Genomic DNA, 23,374 nt, shown 5'->3' with positions numbered 1-23,374 from the left:
AAAACACGTCGCAGAGGACCCAGCAGCTGATGAAGAGGTCCGATAAAGTGTAGGAAATAGTTTCTACGTGGACAACTGTCTGCAAAGCGTCTCGACGCCAGAAGAAGCCGAGGCCCTTCTACTCAAGCTCCGCGCCTCCCTGATCAAAGGCGGCTTTGATCTCAGGCAGTGGGCCAGCAGCGACCCGCAAGTATTGCGCAGCCTCTCCCCCGAGGACAAGGCAGCAAGCAGCGAGACCTGGATGGCGACCATCCCAGGAGAAGCCCAAGAAATGACATTAGGACTAGTCTGGTGCTTCAAAACAGACTCGCTCCATTATAAACACACACCCCTGACCAAGGAGCAGGGAAGGTCGACTGCACTACCGACCACCAGACGGAGTGTATACAGAACACTCGCCAGACAATATGACCCGTTGGGATGTATTCTACCTTACACCACCAGGGCAAAGATGATTGTAAGAGCGTTATGGGACAAGGACCAGGGCTGGGACGACCCCATACCCGAACACCTTGCATCCACATGGAGAGAGTGGGAGACGGAACTCAGCTCACTCCCAGGTGTCAACATACGCCGCAGCTACTTCCCACCCACAGTGAGGCCGGAGACGTGCCAGATGGACCTGCACGTCTTCAGCGACGCCTCCGAAGTAGCCTACGGTTCGGTGGCCTACTTGCGTGCCCGAGAGGAGGGAGGAGAAATACATACTGCTTTCATCCTGGCCCGCTCAAGAATAGCCCCACGAAAGCAACAATCTATCCCGCGTCTAGAGCTCTGCGCAGCCCTAGCAGGAGCGCAACTCGCCACGTTAATCCAACGTGAACTCACCATTCCGGTGCAAAGAACAATCTTGTGGTCAGACTCCACGACAGTACTCACATGGATCCGGTCTGATTCGTGCAGATACAAGGTCTTCGTGGGAGTCAGAGTCACAGAGATTCAAGATTTAACAGAAGTAGCAAGCTGGAGGTATGTGGACACAAAACACAACCCAGCTGACGTCATCACCCGGGGAATGTCCCTGGATGACCTCACCCGTCACAACCTATACAGTGACGGGCCAGAGTTCCTCAAGCTCCCGGAAGAAGAGTGGCCTACACCCACCCCACGGGAAGCGAGTAAAGAGGAGGCAGAAAACAAGAAATCTATGTTCTGTGGATTGAACACACTCGTCTCCACAGACCCTGACATAGACGATTGCCTCACCCTAGAGAGTGCGCAGCTAAAGACATTCCTGTGGCACCACCCAGAGGTTCAGCTCACTACTGACATTACTGCAGCTGACTACGAAGAAGCAGAACTTCTTCTACTACAACGAGCCCAGAGAGACTCGTTCCCCGATGAGCTAGACTGTCTACAGGGAGCAAAGCCCGTCCCATCAGACAGCAGACTGCTCCACCTAGCCCCCGAGAGCGACGCCCATGGTCTCATCAGAGTGGGTGGTCGTCTGCGGAGAGCTCCAGACTTACCGGATGACGTCAAGTACCCGATAGTCTTAAACAGCCGACACAAGGTCACAGAGCTGATCATAAAGAAATACGACGAGGATGTGCATCACGCCGGGGCAGAGAGAGTCTTCGCGGAGATCAGACGTCGTTATTGGATACTGCAAGGGAGAGAAGCAGTGCGGCGCTTCCAGCGAACCTGTCTAGACTGTCGTAAGTGGCGAGCGCAGCCCAGTATACCCCGGATGGCTGACCTACCTCCCTGTCGCCTCCGACTCGGCGACAAGCCTTTTCACTCCACCGGTATGGACTGTTTCGGTCCGCTGTATATAAAGAAAGGAAGAGGAACCGAGAAGCGGTGGGGTATTGTATTCAAATGCATGACCACCCGAGCGATGCATATAGAACTCCTTCCAACCATGAGCACAGACTCATTCCTTATGGCCTTCCGAAGATTCACATCGCGGAAAGGTAAACCGTCTATATTATTGTCTGATCACGGGACAAACTTCAAAGGCGGAGAAAGAGAGCTGAGAGAGAGCTTCCAAGCTATGGGCCCAGAACTTAAGACCCACCTCGCTCCATCCCAGATTGACTTCCAGTTTAATCCCCCGAACGCACCTCACTTCGGTGGAACTTGGGAACGAGAAGTACGTTCAATAAAGACAGCCCTGTACGCCGTGCTTGGGGCCCAGACCGTGGCGGAAGAAGTCCTAATGACAGTCCTCACGGAGATCGAGGGAGTATTGAACTCAAAGCCCCTCGGTTACGTCTCAAGTGATGTAGCAGATGTCGACCCAGTCACCCCCAACACACTCTTGATGGGGCGGCTGGACCCCGCGCTACCACAGACAATGTACAGGCCTGAAGAAGCGAACGGCCGAAGAATGTGGAGGTACAGTCAAGTATTGGCTGACAAGTTTTGGAACAGCTTCCTACTCCACTATCTACCGTCTCTACAGACCCGCCAGAAATGGGTGAAAGAGAGAGACAATTTGACAGAAGGAACAGTCGTCATGATTATCGACCAGTCACTACCCCGAGCTATGTGGCCGGCTGGCCGCGTAAGCAAAGTGATCACCGGTGCCGACGGAAAGGTCCGAGCAGCCGAAGTGCTCGTCCAAGGGCGGATCTACACCCGACCCGTGGCGAGGCTAATAGAACTGCCAAGGCTCCCCGGTACTATCGATGACGACCATGACCCCATGACTTTGTGAACTGACCGACCCCTCACAACAGACATTGAGTAGTGGACAGTGCAGTTAATCTGTCTCTGCTTAGCTAATTAGGTGGGACTAATTAGGGCGCGGCTGTTACAAAGGATCAGATTAAACCGAATATATATATTTATTTATTGATATATATTGCATAGTATTTGTATATCGTTTGATATCCCTTGTATATTCCTTGTACATATACACGGAATATCCCTTTAGCCTACTACAGACCATAATATTTCATTCTCCTATTGGACAGCGGTCCACCGGCGCCAGGGACCGGCCTCCGGAGTCAGGTTCAAAGTCACCGTCAAGACATGTCTGGACATGCCCGGCCTTGCCCAGGGATACGCGACAGAAATGAGATTGGCACTAGTTTGTTCACCGTGCATATAAATACGGCGCAGGTGAATACAGAAGCACTTAGTCAGAAGTCAAGAGTTACCAATAAGTTGAAGCCTCACCCACGATACAACGTGCGGTGAAGTATGGCCTGTTTGGCCCCAGAATAGAGCATTGAGACCGCGTGCGAATTAATAACTGAATTGTCAGAGTTTGGCGCTATACCGTCGAGTGCGACATATTTCTATTAAGTCAATAATAGTCTATTTGTGTATAGTGTATTGTGCGGTTAAAGTTCTACAGTGACCAGCATCTCCAACGCTTCCTCGTATTAGCTAGAGTTCTTATCCAGGCTGGGCTGACCACATGGCGCTTTCACCCGAGGAGACCTAGACGAGAACCGTATGGACATGTACACTGGATTAATCTACCCGACGACTACATAGCCCTTTGCGGCTGGAATATATTTGCTTTGGTCCTGTGATTTATGGAGCGGATAATCGCCGACGCCTGCACGTGTTGGATTTACCCCGCGAGGAGTCAAGTCGAGTCGGCGCCTCAGAGAGCCTGAGGCCGACTAGCTTTCTTCACTGTGGAGCTACAGTCTACGGAGAACAGCTGTATTCGTCTGTGGATCAAGAGGCTATTGCACCGGCTCCTGTACCTGGAGTCTCCTTAGTCATCGTTGACCAGACTCTCTACTACCGACAGATCTTCTACCCCTGCTGGCTTACAACCAGGGGGACCCTTCCAGTATCTCCCGCTATATTACTAGTGTACCATAGATATAATTCCCTAAGATTCAGGTTGTATAATTACCTCCTGCGTAACCAGAGAATGGACATTCATTGTTGATTTGCCTACGCACATTCCTTTGCCTTACAAGTGCATTCAAAGAATAATGTAAAGTATATTATGTACCTTTTGCTCCATTAAATACTTGATTATACCTTTGTGTGGAACCGATTTCATTGTGGGAAGTGTTCATCATATTCATATATCGTGTACTGTATGGCCAGTAATTAAAGTACATAAAGCGGTAGTGGTTTAATGATACCATACTTATCAATACAGTCAGGGAATTGTACCCCTCAGTTACAATAACTATGTTCTATATTATAGCTATGGATACAATACTATGGCCCATTTGACATCACCTATATCTATCGTTCAATATGTGAAAAAGAATACATTTTTCCATCCATTCGTTCCTGTATTATACCGCGGTGAATATAAGTGGTTATAGCGTGGTCTGGGGTAATTCCCGAAGGGCTGAGTAATAGCCTTATACGTCAATTCTACTATAAATGTTGCCGTTTCTTGCCTGTACACGCTACTGTTATTACTACTGTGTCTGCCTTCTCATTCTAGTCTTACTACTGTCTGCCTTCTTATTCTAGTCCTTCTACTGTGTCTGCCTCTCATTCTAGTCGTTCTACCGTGTCTCTTGTTCCTGCAGGTGGTAAAGAAGCAGGCGACATCTCGTGGCCGTATCGCCCATAGCCTTGGGATCGCCAAGCCCAAGAGAGGCTCCTCTCTCCCCACGGTGTGCCGGCCGTCAGAGAACTCCCTGGGCAGCATGCGTGCCGATATAGGAGCTGCCTCCTTCTCCGTCTATGGAGACCCGTATGATCTGGACGACTATGAGAGGTACAAGAAACGCATTCATAACCTTTTGAGGAGAGGTACAAGAAACGCATTCATAACTAGGGATGTTCGATATTGGCTTTTTACCGATATTGTCCAACTCTTAATTTCCAATACCGATATCGACCGATACCGATATATGCAGGGTTTCCCCCCCAAAATAATGGAATCATTTCAGGTAATTAACATTACATATCTCTTGTCGTGGAATTAACACAACATTATGCATACTTTTGACAATAAATTAAATAATAATTTGTTTTTACTTGCTTGCCTGGGTAAATAAAGGTTAAATAAATGTTTAAAAAGAAAATATAATAATAATAATTTGAAAACCGATACTGATCATTTCCGATATTACATTTGAATGCCAATATCGGTAGGCCGATAATATCGGACATCCCTATTCATAACCTTTAAGGATAGGTACAAGAAAACACATTAATAACCTTTGAGGATAGGTACAAGAAAACACATTCATAACCTTTGAGGATAGGTACAAGAAAACACATTCATAACCTTTGAGGAGAGGTACAAGAAAACACATTCATAACCTTTGAGGAGAGGTACAAGAAAACACATTCATAACCTTTGAGGAGAGGTGCAAGAAAACACATTCATAACCTTTGAGGATAGGTACAAGAAAACACATTCATAACCTTTGAGGAGAGGTACAAGAAAACACATTCATAACCTTTGAGGAGAGGTACAAGAAAACACATTCATAACCTTTGAGGAGCGGTACAAGAAAACACATTCATAACCTTTGAGGAGAGGTACAAGAAAACACATTCATAATCATAATCTTTGAGGAGAGGTACAAGAAAACACATTCATAATCTTTGAGGAGAGGTACAAGAAAACACATTCATAACCTTTGAGGAGCGGTACAAGAAAACACATTCATAACCTTTGAGGAGAGGTACAAGAAAACACATTCATAATCATAATCTTTGAGGAGAGGTACAAGAAAACACATTCATAACCTTTGAGGAGAGGTACAAGAAAACACATTCATAACCTTTGAGGAGAGGTACAAGAAAACACATTCATAATCATAATCTTTGAGGAGAGGTACAAGAAAACACATTCATAATCTTTGAGGACAGGTACAAGAAAACACATTCATAATCTTTGAGGACAGGTACAAGAAAACACATTCATAACCTTTGAGGAGAGGTACAAGATTTACAAACACATTCATAACCTTTTAGGACAGGTACAAGAAAACACATTCAGAACCTTTGAGGACAGGTACAAGATTTAGAAACACATTCAGAGGATAGGTCATTAGTAATAGGAAATGTGTTTTTTCATTTGACATTTTCAAATATTTCAAAAACATTTAGTGAGAAATGATACAATAATTTGCTTTGTATTGTTGATTTAGACAACAATATTAAAACATCCGTGATGTGAGGCGACAGTGGCTCAGTGGGAGGTAGAGCAGTCGTCTGGCAAATCCGGAGGTTCCCGGTTCGATTCCCGCTCCTTCTCGGGCAGCGTGTCGATGTATCCTTGAGCAAGACACTTGACCCCTAATTGCTCCCGATGAGCAGGTTGGCACTTTACGTGGTCGCCTCCACCGTCGCTGTGTTGAATGTGTGAGTGAACGGGTAAAATGTGAGGAACAAAATTGTAAAGCGATTTGGATAAAAGCGCTAGATAAAAAAGCAGACATTTACCATGTGATCACACTGGTACAAGATGAACAGATGAATACATTTCCACGTCCCACTAGTACTAGGGGTGTAAAGGTACACGTATCCGTATCGAACCGAACCTGGGTAGTGTACCGAATGAATACAATGGTATGTTAACCAATAACGACCGCCCACCGGGGGCTGTTTTTTTCACAATCTAATATAATAATTATTTATATTTTTTTTATTTACAAGTCGATTATTCATTTCAATATAGAATATTTGTTGACAGCCCTACAAGTACAATTAGTTACTGCACACTACATCACCCCTGAGTGGAACATGGAAAGCCAAACTTTCCCCCACTGTACCGAAAACCCGTACCGAACCTTGACTTCAAAGCCGAGGTGCGTAGCGTACCGTGGTGTTTGTGTACCGTTACACCCCTAACTAGTGCTGTTATGACCGTTGTTTCCTTCTTCTTGACCAGTGAGAATGAGCAGCAGACCCGCGTCACGTCGCTGCTGGAGGTCAAGAGACGAGGCATCTCCCGCTCCGCCATGCGCTCTCACCAGCCCGTGGCTCGACCGGTCACTGCAGGCCTCTCCAGGTAACCTTTAACTAACCACGTCACTGCAGGCCTCTCCAGGTAACCTTTTAACTAACCACGTCACCTCTCCAGGTAACCTTTAACTAACCACGTCACTGCAGGCCTCTCCAGGTAACCTTTAACTAACCACGTCACCTCACCAGGTAACCTTTAACTAACCACGTCACTGCATGCCTCTCCAGGTAACCTTTAACTAACCACGTCACCTCACCAGGTAACCTTTAACTAACCACGTCACTGCAGGCCTCTCCAGGTAACCTTTAACTAACCACTAACCACGATACCGTTGGGTACCGGTATCGGTTCAAATGTGAAAGGTACCCATCCCTAGTAAGCCGGGCCCAATTACAATGGGGTCCTTAAGATATTTAAATGTAATTGGGCGCTTTGGAACCATAAGATGTTTTCAGATGTTAGTTCCATGCAGTTTTTCTTTCCACTTTTTGACCACTCCTAGTGGTCAACAGTGTCAGACTGTGGTTGTACTGGGCAGCTCCTAGTGGGTCAACAGTGTCAGACTGTGGTTGTACTGGGCAGCTCCTAGTGGTCAACAGTGTCAGACTGTGGTTGTACTGGGCAGCTCCTAGTGGGTCAACAGTGTCAGACTGTGGTTGTACTGGGCATCTCCTAGTGGTCAACAGTGTCAGACTGTGGTTGTACTGGGCATCTCCTAGTGGTCAACAGTGTCAGACTGTGGTTGTACTGGGCAGCTCCTAGTGGGCAACAGTGTCAGACTGTGGTTGTACTGGGCAGCTCCTAGTGGTCAACAGTGTCAGACTGGTTGTACTGGGCAGCTCCTAGTGGGTCAACAGTGTCAGACTGTGGTTGTACTGGGCAGCTCCTAGTGGTCAACAGTGACAGTCTGTGGTTGTACTGGGCAGCTCCTAGTGGTTCAACAGTGTCAGACTGTGGTTGTACTGGGCATCTCCTAGTGGTCAACAGTGTCAGACTCTGGTTGTACTGGGCAGCTCCTAGTGGTCAACAGTGTCAGACTGTGGTTGTACTGGGCAGCTCCTAGTGGATCAACAGTGTCAGACTGTGGTTGTACTGGGCAGCTCCAATTGGTCAACAGTGTCAGACTGGTTGTACTGGGCAGCTCCTAGTGGGTCAACAGTGTCAGACTGTGGTTGTACTGGGCAGCTCCTAGTGGTCAACAGTGTCAGACTGTGGTTGTACTGGGCAGCTCCTAGTGGGTCAACAGTGTCAGACTGTGGTTGTACTGGGCATCTCCTAGTGGTCAACAGTGTCAGACTGTGGTTGTACTGGGCAGCTCCTAGTGGGTCAACAGTGTCAGACTGTGGTTGTACTGGGCAGCTCCTAGTGGTCAACAGTGACAGTCTGTGGTTGTACTGGGCAGCTCCTAGTGGTTCAACAGTGTCAGACTGTGGTTGTACTGGGCATCTCCTAGTGGTCAACAGTGTCAGACTCTGGTTGTACTGGGCAGCTCCTAGTGGTCAACAGTGTCAGACTGTGGTTGTACTGGGCAGCTCCTAGTGGATCAACAGTGTCAGACTGTGGTTGTACTGGGCAGCTCCAATTGGTCAACAGTGTCAGACTGGTTGTACTGGGCAGCTCCTAGTGGGTCAACAGTGTCAGACTGTGGTTGTACTGGGCAGCTCCTAGTGGTCAACAGTGTCAGACTGTGGTTGTACTGGGCAGCTCCTAGTGGGTCAACAGTGTCAGACTGTGGTTGTACTGGGCATCTCCTAGTGGTCAACAGTGTCAGACTGTGGTTGTACTGGGCATCTCCTAGTGGTCAACAGTGTCAGACTCAGCGTTTCCGTTAGCCGGTAATTACCGGTTTTTGACCGGCAAAATCTGTTGAAGTCCGACATATTTAATCTCTCCGGTCATAGTGTCCGGTGAAAATAGTTCCCTCTGGGCACAGTTTGATTATTTGAATTGTATTTGGATGGGCTGGAGTTGGGTGGCCTATGCGATGAACGAAACAATCATTGCGTTTGTTGTCGTTGCTTCGCTCAGCGAGAGCTTGCTGCTGGATTTGCGGAAGGTATGCAGCTGCAGACCCACAGAACCCACCAGCTTTGCTGGCACAGTGCGGTCCCCAGACCTGGAAAGCTGCTCTGCGGGTCTGCAGCTGGATGCTTCTTGCAAACTAACTGCGACCGGCTCGCGCTGATAACAGCTTTCATTGTTGGACCGGCTGCTTGGTGGAGCAACGATGAAACGAATGTAATGAATCGTTCGTCGCATGGGCTATTTAATTTTGGCCTGTTTTGGTACGGTTCGGGTGGTCAAGTTGTGCTTGGAGGGAGTTGTTTTCACCGGACATTATGACCAGCACCAAGTCGTTGGGACTCGGAGGTGGAGATATACATCACGCAAACCCACGATAATGTTGCAGTCTCTCTGCAAAATTTCTCAGTTCTTCGCTTGATATAATTAATACAAATGTCCAATATAACGGAATTCGTTAGCTCATAAAAATGTGATTATAACAGACTGCTGTTTAGTGTCGGACCGACTGCCCACATACGCGGTCTATTTTATTTCAAGTCAGCAGCAGCACGGAGTATCGAGGGACTTATTTTATTTGGAATATATTAATGACTATACGCAAAAGTAGCCTATTGTTTTAAGTAATAATATTATAAATCTACATGCCTTGAGGATGACATTCTTTATTCAATTGTTTTAAAGCTCAATAAACTATGACCGGAATTAATCTCATTTGTCCGGTAGATTGAAATCTTGCAGGTCACGGAGACCGGCAACAATTTTTTCTAACGGAAACCCTGGTCAGACTGTGGTTGTACTGGGCAGCTCCTAGTGGTCAACAGTGTCAGCCTGGTTGTACTGGGCAGCTTACAGCATACAGGTACCCTATCCCCCCCCCTCACAGTGAGCTGTGGTGTTCCACAAGGAAGCATACTAGGACCGCTACTATTCCTAATTTATGCAAATGACATGTCGTCAGCTTGTGACTGCAACTTGTTCCTGTTTGCGGACGACTCAGCCCTGCTGGTCTCTGACAAGAACAAGTTACAGGTTGAAAAAGCCCTCAGCTCGGAACTAGGCAAAATCTGCATATGGCTCGCCGACAACAAACTATCATTACACATGGGCAAAACAGAGTCCATTCTCTTCGGCTCAAATAACAAACTCAGCAAGACCGACGGCTTCTCGGTTACAGTGGGTGACAATATTATCACAAGGAAAGATGAAATTACCTACCTGGGTTCCATCCTAGAGGCTAATCTTTCCTGTGACAAAATGGCATCCAATGTAATAAAAAAAGTCAACCAACGAACGCGATTCTTGTACCGGATCTCCTCTCTGGTAAACAAGAATACCCTGAAGACTCTAGCAGGAGCACTCATTCAAGGGTACTACGACTATGCTTGCACCTCATGGTACCAAAGCACCTCAAAGGCACTAAAAAACAAATTACAAACATCTCAAAACAAGCTAGTCAGACTACTACTTGACCTGACTCCTAGAACCCACCTCACCCCTGCCCACTTTGACAACCTAGGATGGCTTAGAGTAGACGACAGAGTACAGCAACTTGCAATGGGCCTGGTCTACAAGATACACTACGCGACCAAGGTACCCATGTACATGTCAAAATACTTCCCAAAGGTCAGTGAATACCACGATCACAACACCAGAGGGAGCTCCACAAATCATGTAAAACCCAGATTCGGCTCAAACAAGGGACTAAACACGTTTCGCAATTATGCCACATCAATGTGGAACGCCCTGCCTAAAGCTGTAAAGGAATGTGAATCACTACCCACCTTCAAAAACACTCTCAAAAAACACCTACGTGAGACTGCAATTCGAAACTGGCCCCTACAAATGTCCTAACCTAGTTGTACAGTAAATGACCAAGTAAGGCTTTGTCAATATTCCAATGTACAGTGTAAAATGTGTGTGTGTCCCCTACCCAACCCCCCCCCCCCCCACCTCCAATGTACAGCCCTCACCCAACCCACCCAACCCCACCCCACCAACCTCCTCCAATGTACAGTTTCTACGCCAAATGTATATACACTCCTTTTCTGGACACTTTTGTATCACAAACAGTACTGTATTTGCAAATCTGATATGTCATAAATGTATAGATGTAGCAGTACTGTCTATCTGTATGTCATGTATGTCATATATGTTATGATGAATTGAAAATGGGGGACCCTGGTGGAAACAAGACGAAAGTCTTTCTCTGGTCTGCATCCCCTTAACAATTGTATGTATTGAGATGTACTGTACTGTACCCATTCTGCAATCTGTTAATAAACTTTTCAATCAATCAATCAATCAATCTCCTAGTGGGTCAACAGTGTCAGACTGTGGTTGTACTGGGCAGCTCCTAGTGGTCAACAGTGACAGTCTGTGGTTGTACTGGGCAGCTCCTAGTGGTTCAACAGTGTCAGACTGTGGTTGTACTGGGCATCTCCTAGTGGTCAACAGTGTCAGACTCTGGTTGTACTGGGCAGCTCCTAGTGGTCAACAGTGTCAGACTGTGGTTGTACTGGGCAGCTCCTAGTGGATCAACAGTGTCAGACTGTGGTTGTACTGGGCAGCTCCAATTGGTCAACAGTGTCAGACTGGTTGTACTGGGCAGCTCCTAGTGGTCAACAGTGACAGTCTGTGGTTGTACTGGGCAGCTCCTAGTGGATCAACAGTGACAGTCTGTGGTTGTACTGGGCAGCTCCTAGTGGTCAACAGTGTCAGACTGTGGTTGTACTGGGCAGCTCCTAGTGGTCAACAGTGTCAGACTGTGGTTGTACTGGGCAGCTCCAATTGGTCAACAGTGTCAGACTGGTTGTACTGGGCAGCTCCAATTGGTCAACAGTGTCAGACTGGTTGTACTGGGAAGCTCCCAGGTGGATCAACAGTGACAGTCTGTGGTCGTACTGGGCAGCTCCCAGGTGGATCAACAGTGACAGTCTGTGGTCGTACTGGGCAGCTCCTAGTGGTCAACAGTGACAGTCTGTGGTCGTACTGGGCAGCTCCCAGGTGTGAATGGAACTGTGTGAATGTGAAGCAGGGCTTTGCTGAAAACGGAGCAGGAGAACCCACTCTGGGTAAATAAGGATGGAACACGGAAAGAAAAAAAAACGGCAATGACGTAACCACTACACTGCCCTATAGACCAGGAAGTAACCACTACACCTCCCTATAGACCAGGAAGTAACCACTACACCTCCCTATAGACCAGGAAGTAACCACTACACTGCCCTATAGACCAGGAAGTAACCACTACACCTCCCTATAGACCAGGAAGTAACCACTACACCTCCCTATAGACCAGGAAGTAACCACTACACCTCCCTTTAGACCAGGAAGTAACCACTACACCTCCCTATAGACCAGGAAGTAACCACTACACCTCCCTATAGACCAGGAAGTAACCACTACACCTCCCTATAGACCAGGAAGTAACCACTACACCTCCTTATAGACCAGGAAGTAACCACTACACCTCCCTATAGACCAGGAAGTAACCACTACACCTCCCTATAGACCAGGAAGTAACCACTACACCTCCCTATAGACCAGGAAGTAACCACTACACCTCCTTATAGACCAGGAAGTAACCACTACACCTCCCTATAGACCAGGAAGTAACCACTACACCTCCCTATTGCTGTGGTGTTCCAGGAGGGGGATGGGAGCGCCCCAGCCTGCGCTCGCGGTGGAGGTGGCCCCTGTTCCTGACCTGCTGGGCAGCATCCTATTCGGACAGAGTATGCTGATGATGGACAGCTCTGATGTGGTCATCAACAGAGACGGCACACTCAAGGCCACTAAGCCAGGTACAGGTTCAGACCTTGTTCGCTATATTGGCATTCAGAGCTCAATTAATCAGGATTCTGATGATTTTTTATTTGTATTCATTATTATTATTATTTCTATTATTATAATCATAATAATTAGTGCTGTCAATAGATTAAAAAAATTTAACTAATTAATCTCACAATTTTCTGTAATTAATCTAGATTAAAAAAAATCGCATTTTTCTACTTAAGACCGAAGCTTGTAACAGATATTTACTTGAGTAAAATCATGGAATTCATGTAAAATCAACACAAAAAGTATATTCGGATTCAAAGACTATTTTAATAGCTTTCTTTGAATACAGTTTCTCTCCTGTGAAATACAAATGTTCAACAAAACCATCAACATTGACTCAGCTAGACCGCTTTCTTATATTATATTTAGTGCTGTCAGGCGATTAAAAAAAGTAATCTAATTAATTACAGGATTTGTAATTAATTAATTAATGTGGCAGTGAAAGGGTTAATAAAGCAGCGGGTTGTCAGTGTGATCATTAACTTGTACACAAAGTGGCTCATTTCGACATTTAACCCTTTCACCTACCACACTACCAAAGGGTTAACCTAGGGCCCTATGAAATGCGTTTTTTTTTTTTACCCTTTCCTGTTTTCGGATTTGAATTGTCCTGTGTTCGGTTAACCTTCTGTACTAGTGTGGTAGTGAAAGGGTTAAAGTGATAATAGGTATAAAGATGGTAGTATGACATACTGGGCAACAGTGTAACTAGTAAGAGTAGGTAATGGATATGAATAGATAGTATCTACAGATATGTAAAAAGGATTATATGCAGGTATGTACAGACGGATAGATGTGGATATATATATATCCACATATATAATGTATATATATACGGTAAGAATAAATATATATATATATGGTATATACAGCATATTGTAATGGTGTTGAAATAATCGCCCCCCGATTATTAAATTATGAATCTTTTAATACAAACTAACCACTAATTAACTCATGTCTTTACTCCATGTATCTAATGGGATCTATTGGTAACGTCTGGTGTTGCAGTGAAGAATCTGACGCCCTCCTTGATGCCAGCCAGAAGCAGCATCAGCATCTCCGGAGACGCCGTCGCTCAGCTCGGCACGGGCGTGTCGCTGTCCCCCCCCCTCACCAACGGAGACTTCACAGGATCCTCCCGTAGCCCCCTGCTGGGCAGACCGTCTTCCTTCCACGGCTCCTCCCCCTTCACCCCGTCCCCGTCGCCGCCGCCTCCGCCCTCCCAGACCAATCACCCGGCTCCCCACTCTCATCCGCCCGTCCCGGGTCACCCGCGCCTGCAGCCCCCCATCCCCCCCCACAGACCCGGCCCTTCTTCCGGATTCAGCCACCGGGGGGGGACCAATGAAGTTGGTTCCGCCTACGGCTCCCACAAAGGGACCGCCGCCGCCACTTCATCCAACCACCCCAACCTAGACTTGCGCTCCAGCGGCAAGGACACCGCACCGCCCCAGGCTAAGAAGCCCCCCGTCAAGCCAGTGTGGGTGGATGTGGCCATGCTACCTAGGATCCCAAAAGTAAATCGGGAGAGCAGTGTTGTCCTTAATGGGTGCACCAGAGACAGTGGCACTGTTAGTGGTGTTGGTGTTGGTGGTGGTAGTGGTGGTGGTGGTGGTAGTGGTAGTAGTGGGGGTGTTGGTGGTGGTGGTAGTGGGGGTGGTGGTGGTAGTAGTGGTGGTAGTAGTGGTGGTGGTAGTAGTAGTGGTGGTGGTGGTAGTAGTGGTGGTGGTGGTGGTAGTAGTGGTGGTGTTAGTAGTGGTGGTAGTGGTGGTGTTAGTAGTGGTGGTAGTGGTGGTGTTAGTAGTGGTGGTAGTGGTGGTAGTAGTAGTGGTGGTGGTGGTGGTAGCAACCCTAGTACTCGGGGTGGGAGTAGTAATAGTAATGGCGTCCCTGAAACGGGTATGAACAGGTTGGCCGGGAACAAGGGAAGGCAGCATACTGTGGACCAACAGCAGGGCAGGACCGACAGGCCGGACAGAGCAGGTCCTTCATCAGCCTTCTCCAACTCTTTCTCCTCTCCTTCCTCCTCCTCTACCTCCGGCTCTCTGGCCAACCGCTCGTGCTTTTCGTCCTCGTCGTCGGCGGCGTCCTCTTCGACGGTGAGCTTCCGTATCAACTCCAGCACTTGGCGCACACGGCGCATAAGCCACGTGCCGTCCCCGTTTGCCGGGCGAAGCGCGCCGGAGCCCGAGAACGAGGCGAAGAGGAAGCGGCAGGACAAGCAGAAGCTGCCGCCGGGCAACACGGAGGAGGGCCCCCCGTCCTTATACGACCCGTTTGATCCCACCGGATCGAACAGCTCGGACAGTGAAGCTGAAAGCCAGGTTCCAGGCCGCAACTCCCAGCATGCAGCGGCTGAGCGGAAGGCAGCGCGTTTAGTTAAAGTGAAAGTTGAGAGCGTTGAAAGTACGATCATGCAGGAGGAGAACCGAGGGTCAGAGAAACATACCACAGATAGGAAGGAACCACGTTCTGCTGCCGCTAAGGTTGCAAAGGAACCAGTTTCTGCTGCCGCTAAGGTTGCAAAGGAACCAATTTTTGCTGCCGCTAAGGTTGCAAAGGAACCAATTTTTGCTGCCGCTAAGGTTGCAAAGGAACCAGAGTTAGCCAAAGCTAAGGTTGCAAAGGAACCAGAGTTAGCCAAAGCTAAGGTTGCAAAGGAACCAGAGTTAGCCAAAGCTAAGGATGCAAAGGAACCAGAGTTAGCCAAAGCTAAGGTTGCAAAGGAACCAGAGTTAGCCAAAGCTAAGGTTGCAAAGGAACCAGAGTTAGCCAAAGCTAAGGTTGCAAAGGAACCAGAGTTAGCCAAAGCTAAGGTGAAAAAAGAACCAGCGTTAGCTGACACCAAGATTAAGAAAGAACCAGTTTCCGCTGACGGAGAGATTACAGAAGAACCCGTTTCAGCTGACATGGAGATTACGGAAGAACCCGTTTCCGCTGACATGGAGATTACCGAAGAACCAGGTTCATCTGACACTAAGTTTAGAAAGGAACCAGGTGCAGCTGCCTCTACGGTTACAGAGGAACCAGGGTTATTTGACATTAAGGTTAAGAAAGAACCAGCGTTACCTGACAACAAGGCTGTCGAAGGTTCCTCTCACAGCTTTCACAATATTTCTAAATCGGTGACGACAGACTGCACACCCACCTCGCCCCTCGTACCAGTGCCTGTAAAGACTCCACGGAAGACTGGGGAGAATGGGCACAATACCCAAACTCCTAACAACAGTGCCTCCTCCCTCCATGACACGGGTCCTTCAACCTCCTGCAAGAAGAAACAGAGGACGGCAGTTAAATCTGAGCCTAGGGGCGGTTCACGCAAATCCAAGTCCCAGTCCAAGTCCCCAGAGAAGTCTTCAGGCCACCATAAGAAGACCTCCAAAGGAGGCGGGTCATCTAAGGACCGTCGCTCTGTCTCGAGCAGTAGCCCGGAGGCTAGCAGGAGGAGGGGAGACCAGCAAGGCTCGGGAAAGGGGGGCAGGGGGAGAGGAGGAGACCAGGACAGAGACAAGAGGTCCAGGCGGTCACGGTCCAGAGACAAGAGGAGGGCACACTCCTCCTCGGACAGCTCCGACAGCTCGGATTCCTCCGAGAGGTTGCACAAGAAGAGGAGACACTCACGCTCACGATCCAAAGACAGGAGACGATCAAGGTAAATCTGCGGTTTACTTTTTAATATAGTCCCATTGGCTCATTTGCTGCTAAGTGATATGCTCATCAAAATGTAGATCATTTTTCCCTACATCCTTCCTAGTCGACTTTGACAAATGTAGTCCAGCCAGATCATGCAAGCAATATGTTTTTTCCTTAACTAGAATTCAAATGTAAGTCTTCGAAATTAATCGACACAATCCACAGCAGAAAATATTTATCATCAATCCAGTATACCATGTCTTGCCTCTTACTCACGTACTTCTTCAATGTTGGAAGGGAGCTATTAAAGGAAGGCCTAATCAAAGGGGACATTACAAAATGCATAGGGATGAAATATCATAGTTTTTATGTAATAAGCGATTTTTAAATGTCAGAAATGTAAACAGAATAGCCTATATATATATTGTTTTTTTTCACAAATATATCAAAGGTAGCGATAATGACTAGTGATTCTGATCAATCAGCCAGTATCACGTCTTCGTCTGTTTGGCTTGTGTTGTCATCTCTCCATCTACTGACTCTGCATTGTGTTTGTTTGTTTGTTTCTTGGACGTCTCCTCATACTGGCTGTATAATCTTCGTCATTCCCCTTTAATGCAATCCCGTAACCGTAACCATAATAATGTACCACCTTCGTAAGAATTCGACCCTTGACAGTGGAATACCTTTCTTGAAAGATCGTTGTTTATTACATAAACAAAAAGCCTCAGCTCAGATGTTATTAGATTGTATTGTCCTTGCTATCGCCTCTTCTGCTGTTCAGTCCAATAGTGGCTCAGGCCTTGTCGTTAGCCAGAACCCTTCTTCCGTTAGCCGAAGCTAATGATGATGTGGCATTCCCCCCACCGGCGAGGGTGAGAGGGATGAGAGTCTCTGATGGTTTCTTCTCTCCTGTGGGATTCGTTTCTTTGGTCGTTCTTGGTCTGGCCTACACCCGGAAACACTGCTAGATTTATAGGATCTTCGTCATAGCAACGACGGCCTCGCCCCTCTCCTGGTTGCCATGTGACGCGCTGTCATAGCAACTGCTAATAACCTCTAACACACATTAAAACGTCTGTTTTCATTAATGTCAAACCTAGGATCTCGCTCCTGTGCCTGCTGCCGTTCTTATCAGCTTGTTGATGTTCTGATGGAATGCAAACATTCTGCTCTGCTAACGCTGACTGCCAGCCACTAGACCGCTATTCCTCCACCGTTCAACCCGTGATGATAATGGTATTACCCTCTTAAAGCTCGTCTCTATATATCAGTTATAAACCAAATGTACATTGAAAAACACCGATTTCTTACACTATGTAGGCTACTTTATAATCATACTCTTATCTATTATAATCTAGTCTATATCAATTTGTCCCATCAAGTCCTTTCTAGGCAAACAATTTGTTTTATCAATAAAACGAGTTAAATATTTTGTATAAAGTGACTGTTAATTATTTTCACAACGTGTCTCCCCCCCCCCCCCCACAAAATTTGTGAGTGTCGTCAAGAGTATTGGTATCGATAAGCAGTATCGATAGTGGTATGGATATCTGTAACATCCTAACGATACCCGATCACTGCTAGTGCTGTAGTTACTTTCACACGTTGCATTTCTGATTGTAATGTTTAGGTCGGAGTCGCGCTCCAGCAGCAGAGAGCGGTCCAGGAGGAATAAAGTCACACGAAGGAGCCCGGAGAGGAGTGACGGCAGGGGGAGTGACCGGGACAGGGACCGAGACAGAGACAGACGTCGGATGTCCAAGTACAAGCAACGAGGTCACTCGCGGTCAAAGTCACGATCCAGGTCCAGATCCAAGGAGAGGAGGAAAGATCACACAAGATCACAGCCGTCGTCTTCCAGCTCAAAGGTCAGGGTTGAGTCCAGATCCAAAGACAAGAAACGGCCCAGGTCCAGATCACGGTCGAGAGAGAGGAAGAAAGAGGAGGGGTCATCTAAGAGTTCCCAGAAGGCACCCGGGTCCTCCGCTACTTCCTCCTCCAAAGAGCCCAAGGAGATTAAAGAGAAGAAGAGAGAGAAAGATCTCCATCGAAGCAGCCTCAAAGAGGAGAGACTCACGAAAGACAAGAAACCTGAGATCCCTTCCTCCGCTTCAGGAATGAAACCTCTCTCCGTCTCCGAGGTTAGAAAGGAAAGCAACCACCATGACCTCAAAGAGGAGAGACCCACGAAAGACAAGAAACCTGAGATCCCTTCCTCCGCTTCAGGAATGAAACCTCTCTCCGTCTCCGAGGTTAGAAAGGAAAGCAACCACCATGACCTCAAAGAGGAGAGACCCACGAAAGACAAGAAACCTGAGATCCCCTCCTCCGCTTCAGGAATGAAACCTCTCTCCGTCTCCGAGGTTAGAAAGGAAAGCAACCACCATGACTTCAAAGAGGAGAGACTCACGAAAGACAAGAAACCTGAGATCCCTTCCTCCGCTTCAGGAATGAAACCTCTCTCCGTCTCCGAGGTTAGAAAGGAAAGCAACCACCATGACCTCAAAGAGGAGAGAGCTACGAAAGACAAGAAACCTGAGATCCCTTCCTCCGCTTCAGGAATGAAACCTCTCTCCGTCTCCGAGGTTAGAAAGGAAAGCAACCACCATGACCTCAAGGCGGACAGCCAGGCCTCGTCGGCAAAACCCATTAAAATCAAAAAAGAGAAATTCACCACTTTTGATTTGTTCGAAGACTTGCCAAGTACCAAGCCAGTGAAGAAAGGAAAGATTGAAACACCTTCTCCTACTGTTGTCAAGGACTTGCATGAAGAGAAGGAGATTAAAAAAGAACTGACCCTCATCAAAAGTGAGACTTGTGCCGTCTTCTCTTCACCATCATCAGAGGCTGTGATGAGCAAGACCTGCGCTGCCTTCTCATCACCATCATCAGAGGCTGTGATGAGCAAGACCTGTGCCGTCTTCTCATCACCATCATCAGAGGCTGTGATGAGCAAAACTTGCGCTGGCTTCTCATCACCATCATCAGAGGCTGTGATGAGCAAGACTTGCGCTGCCTTCTCATCACCATCATCAGAGGCTGTGATGAGCAAGACTTGCGCTGCCTTCTCATCACCATCATCAGAGGCTGTAAAGAGTGAGACGTCTGCAGCCTTCTCATCACCATCAGAGGCTGTGGAGAGTGAGACGTCTGCAGCCTTCTCATCACTACCAGAAGCTGCAGCCTTCTCATCACTACCAGACGCTGTGAAGAGTGAGACGTCTGCAGCCTTCTCATCCCCACCAGAGGCTGTGAAGAGTGAGACGTCTGCAGCCTTCTCATCCCCACCAGAGGCTGTGAAGAGTGAGACTTGCGCTGCCTTCTCATCCCCATCAGAGGCTGTGAAGAGTGAGACGTCTGCAGCCTTCTCATCCCCACCAGAGGCTGTGGAGAGTGAGCCGTCTGAAGCCTTCTCATCCCCATCAGAGGCTGTGAAGAGTGAGACGTCTGCAGCCTTCTCATCCCCACCAGAGGCTGTGGAGAGTGAGCCGTCTGAAGCCTTCTCATCCCCATCAGAGGCTGTGAAGAGTGAGACGTCTGCAGCCTTCTCATCCCCACCAGAGGCTGTGGAGAGTGAGCCGTCTGAAGCCTTCTCATCCCCATCAGAGGCTGTGAAGAGTGAGACGTCTGCAGCCTTCTCATCCCCATCAGAGGCTGTGGAGAGTGAGCCGTCTGAAGCCTTCTCATCCCCATCAGAGGCTGTGAAGAGTGAGACTCATGCTGCCTTCTCTTCATCAGAGGCTGTGGAGAGTGAGACTTGCGCTGCCATCTCATCCCCATCAGAAGCTGTAAAGAGTGAGACGTATGCAGCCTTCTCACCATCATCAGAGGCTGTAGAGAGTGAGACGTATGCAGCCTTCTCACCATCATCAGAGGCTGTGGAGAGTGAGGCTCATGCAGCCTTCTCACCATTATCAGAAGCTGTGGAGAGTGAGACTTGTGGTGCCTTCTCACCACCATCACCATCATCATCATCATCTTCATCGTCATCATCGTCATCATCATCATCGTCGTCGTCATCGTCATCAGAGGCTGTGAAGATCAGATCTGAACCCAGTTCACCAGAGTTGCGTCACCGTTCACCTGACGTCATCTCAACCGTGACGACCAGTGAACCCATTTCCAGACCAGATCCATCGGCTCGACCGCCGGCAGACGGCCCTCCGGAGGAGACCCCCCTCTGCCCAGCAGCGTCGACGGCGGCTCCCGTCAAGCAGGAGGTCGAGCAGCACTCCGATTCGGAAGACGACGACGACTTCACCGTGGACATGCTGCTGGACAACCTGGACTTCGTGAAGACGGAGAAGCCGGAGGTAGGAGGCGCAGTGGTCAAGCGGGAGAGAGGAGAAGAGGAGGAGGAGGCGAAGAACGAGGGGAAGCTGGTCCCTGTTCTGGCGGGAGTCAAAACCAAAACCCCAGTGAAGAGGGTCACGTGGAACATCCAGGAGCCTGAGGGGCCTCAAGCGGAGAAGTCCGCAAGTAGTGAGTATTACCAGCAGACGGGGGCTGTGCGCTCCTTCTGGTTCGCACCGTACCATTACATCAATACATAATGGACTGAGTATCGTGGCTCTCGTGGTATAGTATCTCGTGTTTTGTGATTGACCCGTCGAACGTCGTTCATGACCACATAGCGACATTGGGTCTCATTCACCAACATTGCCATAAGATTTCTCTTAGGGCAACCATCTTGGGGCAACCGTCCAATCCCAAAATCGTCCCGAAAATGTCTTAAGTGGCGCTAAGAGCTAATTTTGTCTGATCTTTTGTCTTAAGTCCGTTGGTGAATGAGACCCATTGTCTTTATTCTGAAATAGCCTGTGTTGCTGATTCTAGAGCTGTACCGAATGTAATTTTGTATTATTTATTTTTACATTTGAAGCTTCTATTGAAGTATTCGAATGAAGCTTTGAATGTCTGTCGTCATATTTTATGACTTAATCATACATTATTATTATTAAATTTTTTTATATCCTCAAACTAAATCCTCAATTTGAATAAAGTAATTAATCTGATTAAATTAGTATTTTATTTTTTATGAAATCAACTTTCTTTAATGAATATAACTCATCAGTTTCCTCAACATAAATAATCCAATAAGGTCACGGTTGGTACGAAAGTGATGGTGTCTTGATGGAGCGCCGAGCGGATGCAGACAGGCTACATCATTTATGATAAATGTTTTATTTACATTTTTATGACTAGTCATATACCATAATAGTATAATACTATAATACTAGTGTAGCCTAATCTTTATCTGCAACTGTGAAGAAAAACCCCATTGGTTTAAACGGAATGAATAGACGCATAAAAAAGATAATTTTAAATAAAAATAATAATTTATTTTCTCAATTTTTTTTTTTATAATTCGAATGTCAACGTTATGAATGAAGCTTCGAACTATTCGGTACAGCCCTAGCTGATTCAGCCCCCGATCAGTCTGCATTGTTCTGTCATTAACCTTGTGGACAGTACAGTCCTTTCTATTAACATTAGCCCCTATAGGCCTATTAGCATATTATATATTAGCATCAGTGTCTTGTGGCCTCGATTTCCTATCGTGGATTGGCTCAATCGTAAGACCTTTTCTATGGCTATTTCCCTTGAACAACGATTTTGGTCCCAGATTCCTGTTGGTATAATTGACGACCAGCGCAGCACTCCTATCTAATATGTAAGGGATAATGTATGGCTACGAGGTCATTGTCGCAAAATAATTGACCGACACGGAGTTTAGAACAGTTTTAAACATAGTGAAGGTCAATTATTTTGCGACAATGACAGAGTATAGGCTATACATTATCCCGCTTATTACATGGCTAACTTACTAACAATATACCTAATTCATTTTACACCATCGACGAGACAAGATCAAATGCAGACGCAGTTCTGTTCCGACAGCCGGCAGATCTGTGGTCTGATTGCACTGATGACTGAGTGCAGCTGTGCATACGCTGAGCAGCTTTCATGACTGCGATCTGTGTGTCAGTGGGCTTGATTGGTCCAGCTGCGCACAGCGGTCATTATTGCTCGGCAGAGGTCCGTTATCGAGTAATAACGGACCTCTGACGAGCGCTATTGACCAATCACAATCAAGCATTTCGGCGAATGTTAAAACGCCATGTAATAAATTGTCTTGATGCCTGACAGTCTTTTGATTACGGTAGATGTACGACAGCTGAAGTTGTTTTGAATGGGCTCTCATCTTCTCTCCCTCAGAGCTGGCCATGTATAAACTGAAACTGAGGCAGGAAGGAGCTCGCAGACCCCCGTCCTCATCCCAGTCTTCCAGTCAGGTAGGCTTCAGACACGTGTCACTGATTTGGGCCACTGTTGCCTGCAGTGTGAACTAGGGGTGGGAATCACCAGAGGCCTCACGATACGATACTATCACGATACTTGAGTCACGATACGATACCTCTACTGTCTTTAACTATGAATGAACACAACACTCTAACTTACCATCTTTAGATAATAAAGTACTCAACCTCTACTGTCTTTAACTATGAATGAACACAACACTCTAACTTACCATCTTTAGATAATAAAGTACTCAACCTCTACTGTCTTTAACTGTGAAGGAACACAACACTCTAACTCACCATCTTTAGATAATAAAGAACTCAAACCGCTACTCTCTTTAAGGTCGCTTTCACATATAGTTTTGGTGGACTCTGTGCGGTTCTGGTGGTGAAGTTGCAACATTGTTGCATTCTTCATTTGGTTCGCCTGCGTTCACATAGCAATCTGTCAGGCGCACCAAACTATCTGAACAATGTCACGCGGTCGAAAAGGGCGCTCGTCTATTGGACAGTGGAAATGTGTGTGTGGCTGCGAGCCCGTGTGTGCACACGCGTGTGTGTCTGTGTGTGGACTGCGAGCTCTGTCTGACTCCAGATCAGCGAAGGCGAGTTCTATTGAAGCCGATTACCACCATCCTCTCGCTAAACAACTTGTACACCACGTTGTTATATATATAATAATAACAATATAATAAGCCGCGTTTTTTCTTCC

The 23,374-nt window shown here is 47.2% G+C and overlaps 1 protein-coding gene across 1 annotated transcript in view; it reads left to right on the top strand.

The window, feature by feature from the left end:
- Window positions 1-23,374, top strand: part of phrf1 (PHD and ring finger domains 1) — a 61,456-nt gene that overhangs the window by 30,777 nt on the left and 7,305 nt on the right. Inside the window, exons 11-17 of the mRNA XM_084334502.1 lie at window positions 4,464-4,654; window positions 6,785-6,904; window positions 12,533-12,687; window positions 13,733-14,322; window positions 14,512-16,376; window positions 17,991-20,842; window positions 22,580-22,656. Coding sequence (XP_084190628.1) covers window positions 4,464-4,654; window positions 6,785-6,904; window positions 12,533-12,687; window positions 13,733-14,322; window positions 14,512-16,376; window positions 17,991-20,842; window positions 22,580-22,656 — 5,850 coding nt within the window. The remainder of the gene's footprint in view (window positions 1-4,463; window positions 4,655-6,784; window positions 6,905-12,532; window positions 12,688-13,732; window positions 14,323-14,511; window positions 16,377-17,990; window positions 20,843-22,579; window positions 22,657-23,374) is intronic.

This window comes from Notolepis coatsorum (genome assembly GCF_963971535.1).
Source record: "Notolepis coatsorum genome assembly, chromosome: 18".
Taxonomy (NCBI): Eukaryota; Metazoa; Chordata; class Actinopteri; order Aulopiformes; family Paralepididae; genus Notolepis; species Notolepis coatsorum.
The sequence above is the reverse complement of the archived record's forward strand: the minus strand, read 5'-3'. Positions and strand labels throughout refer to the sequence as shown.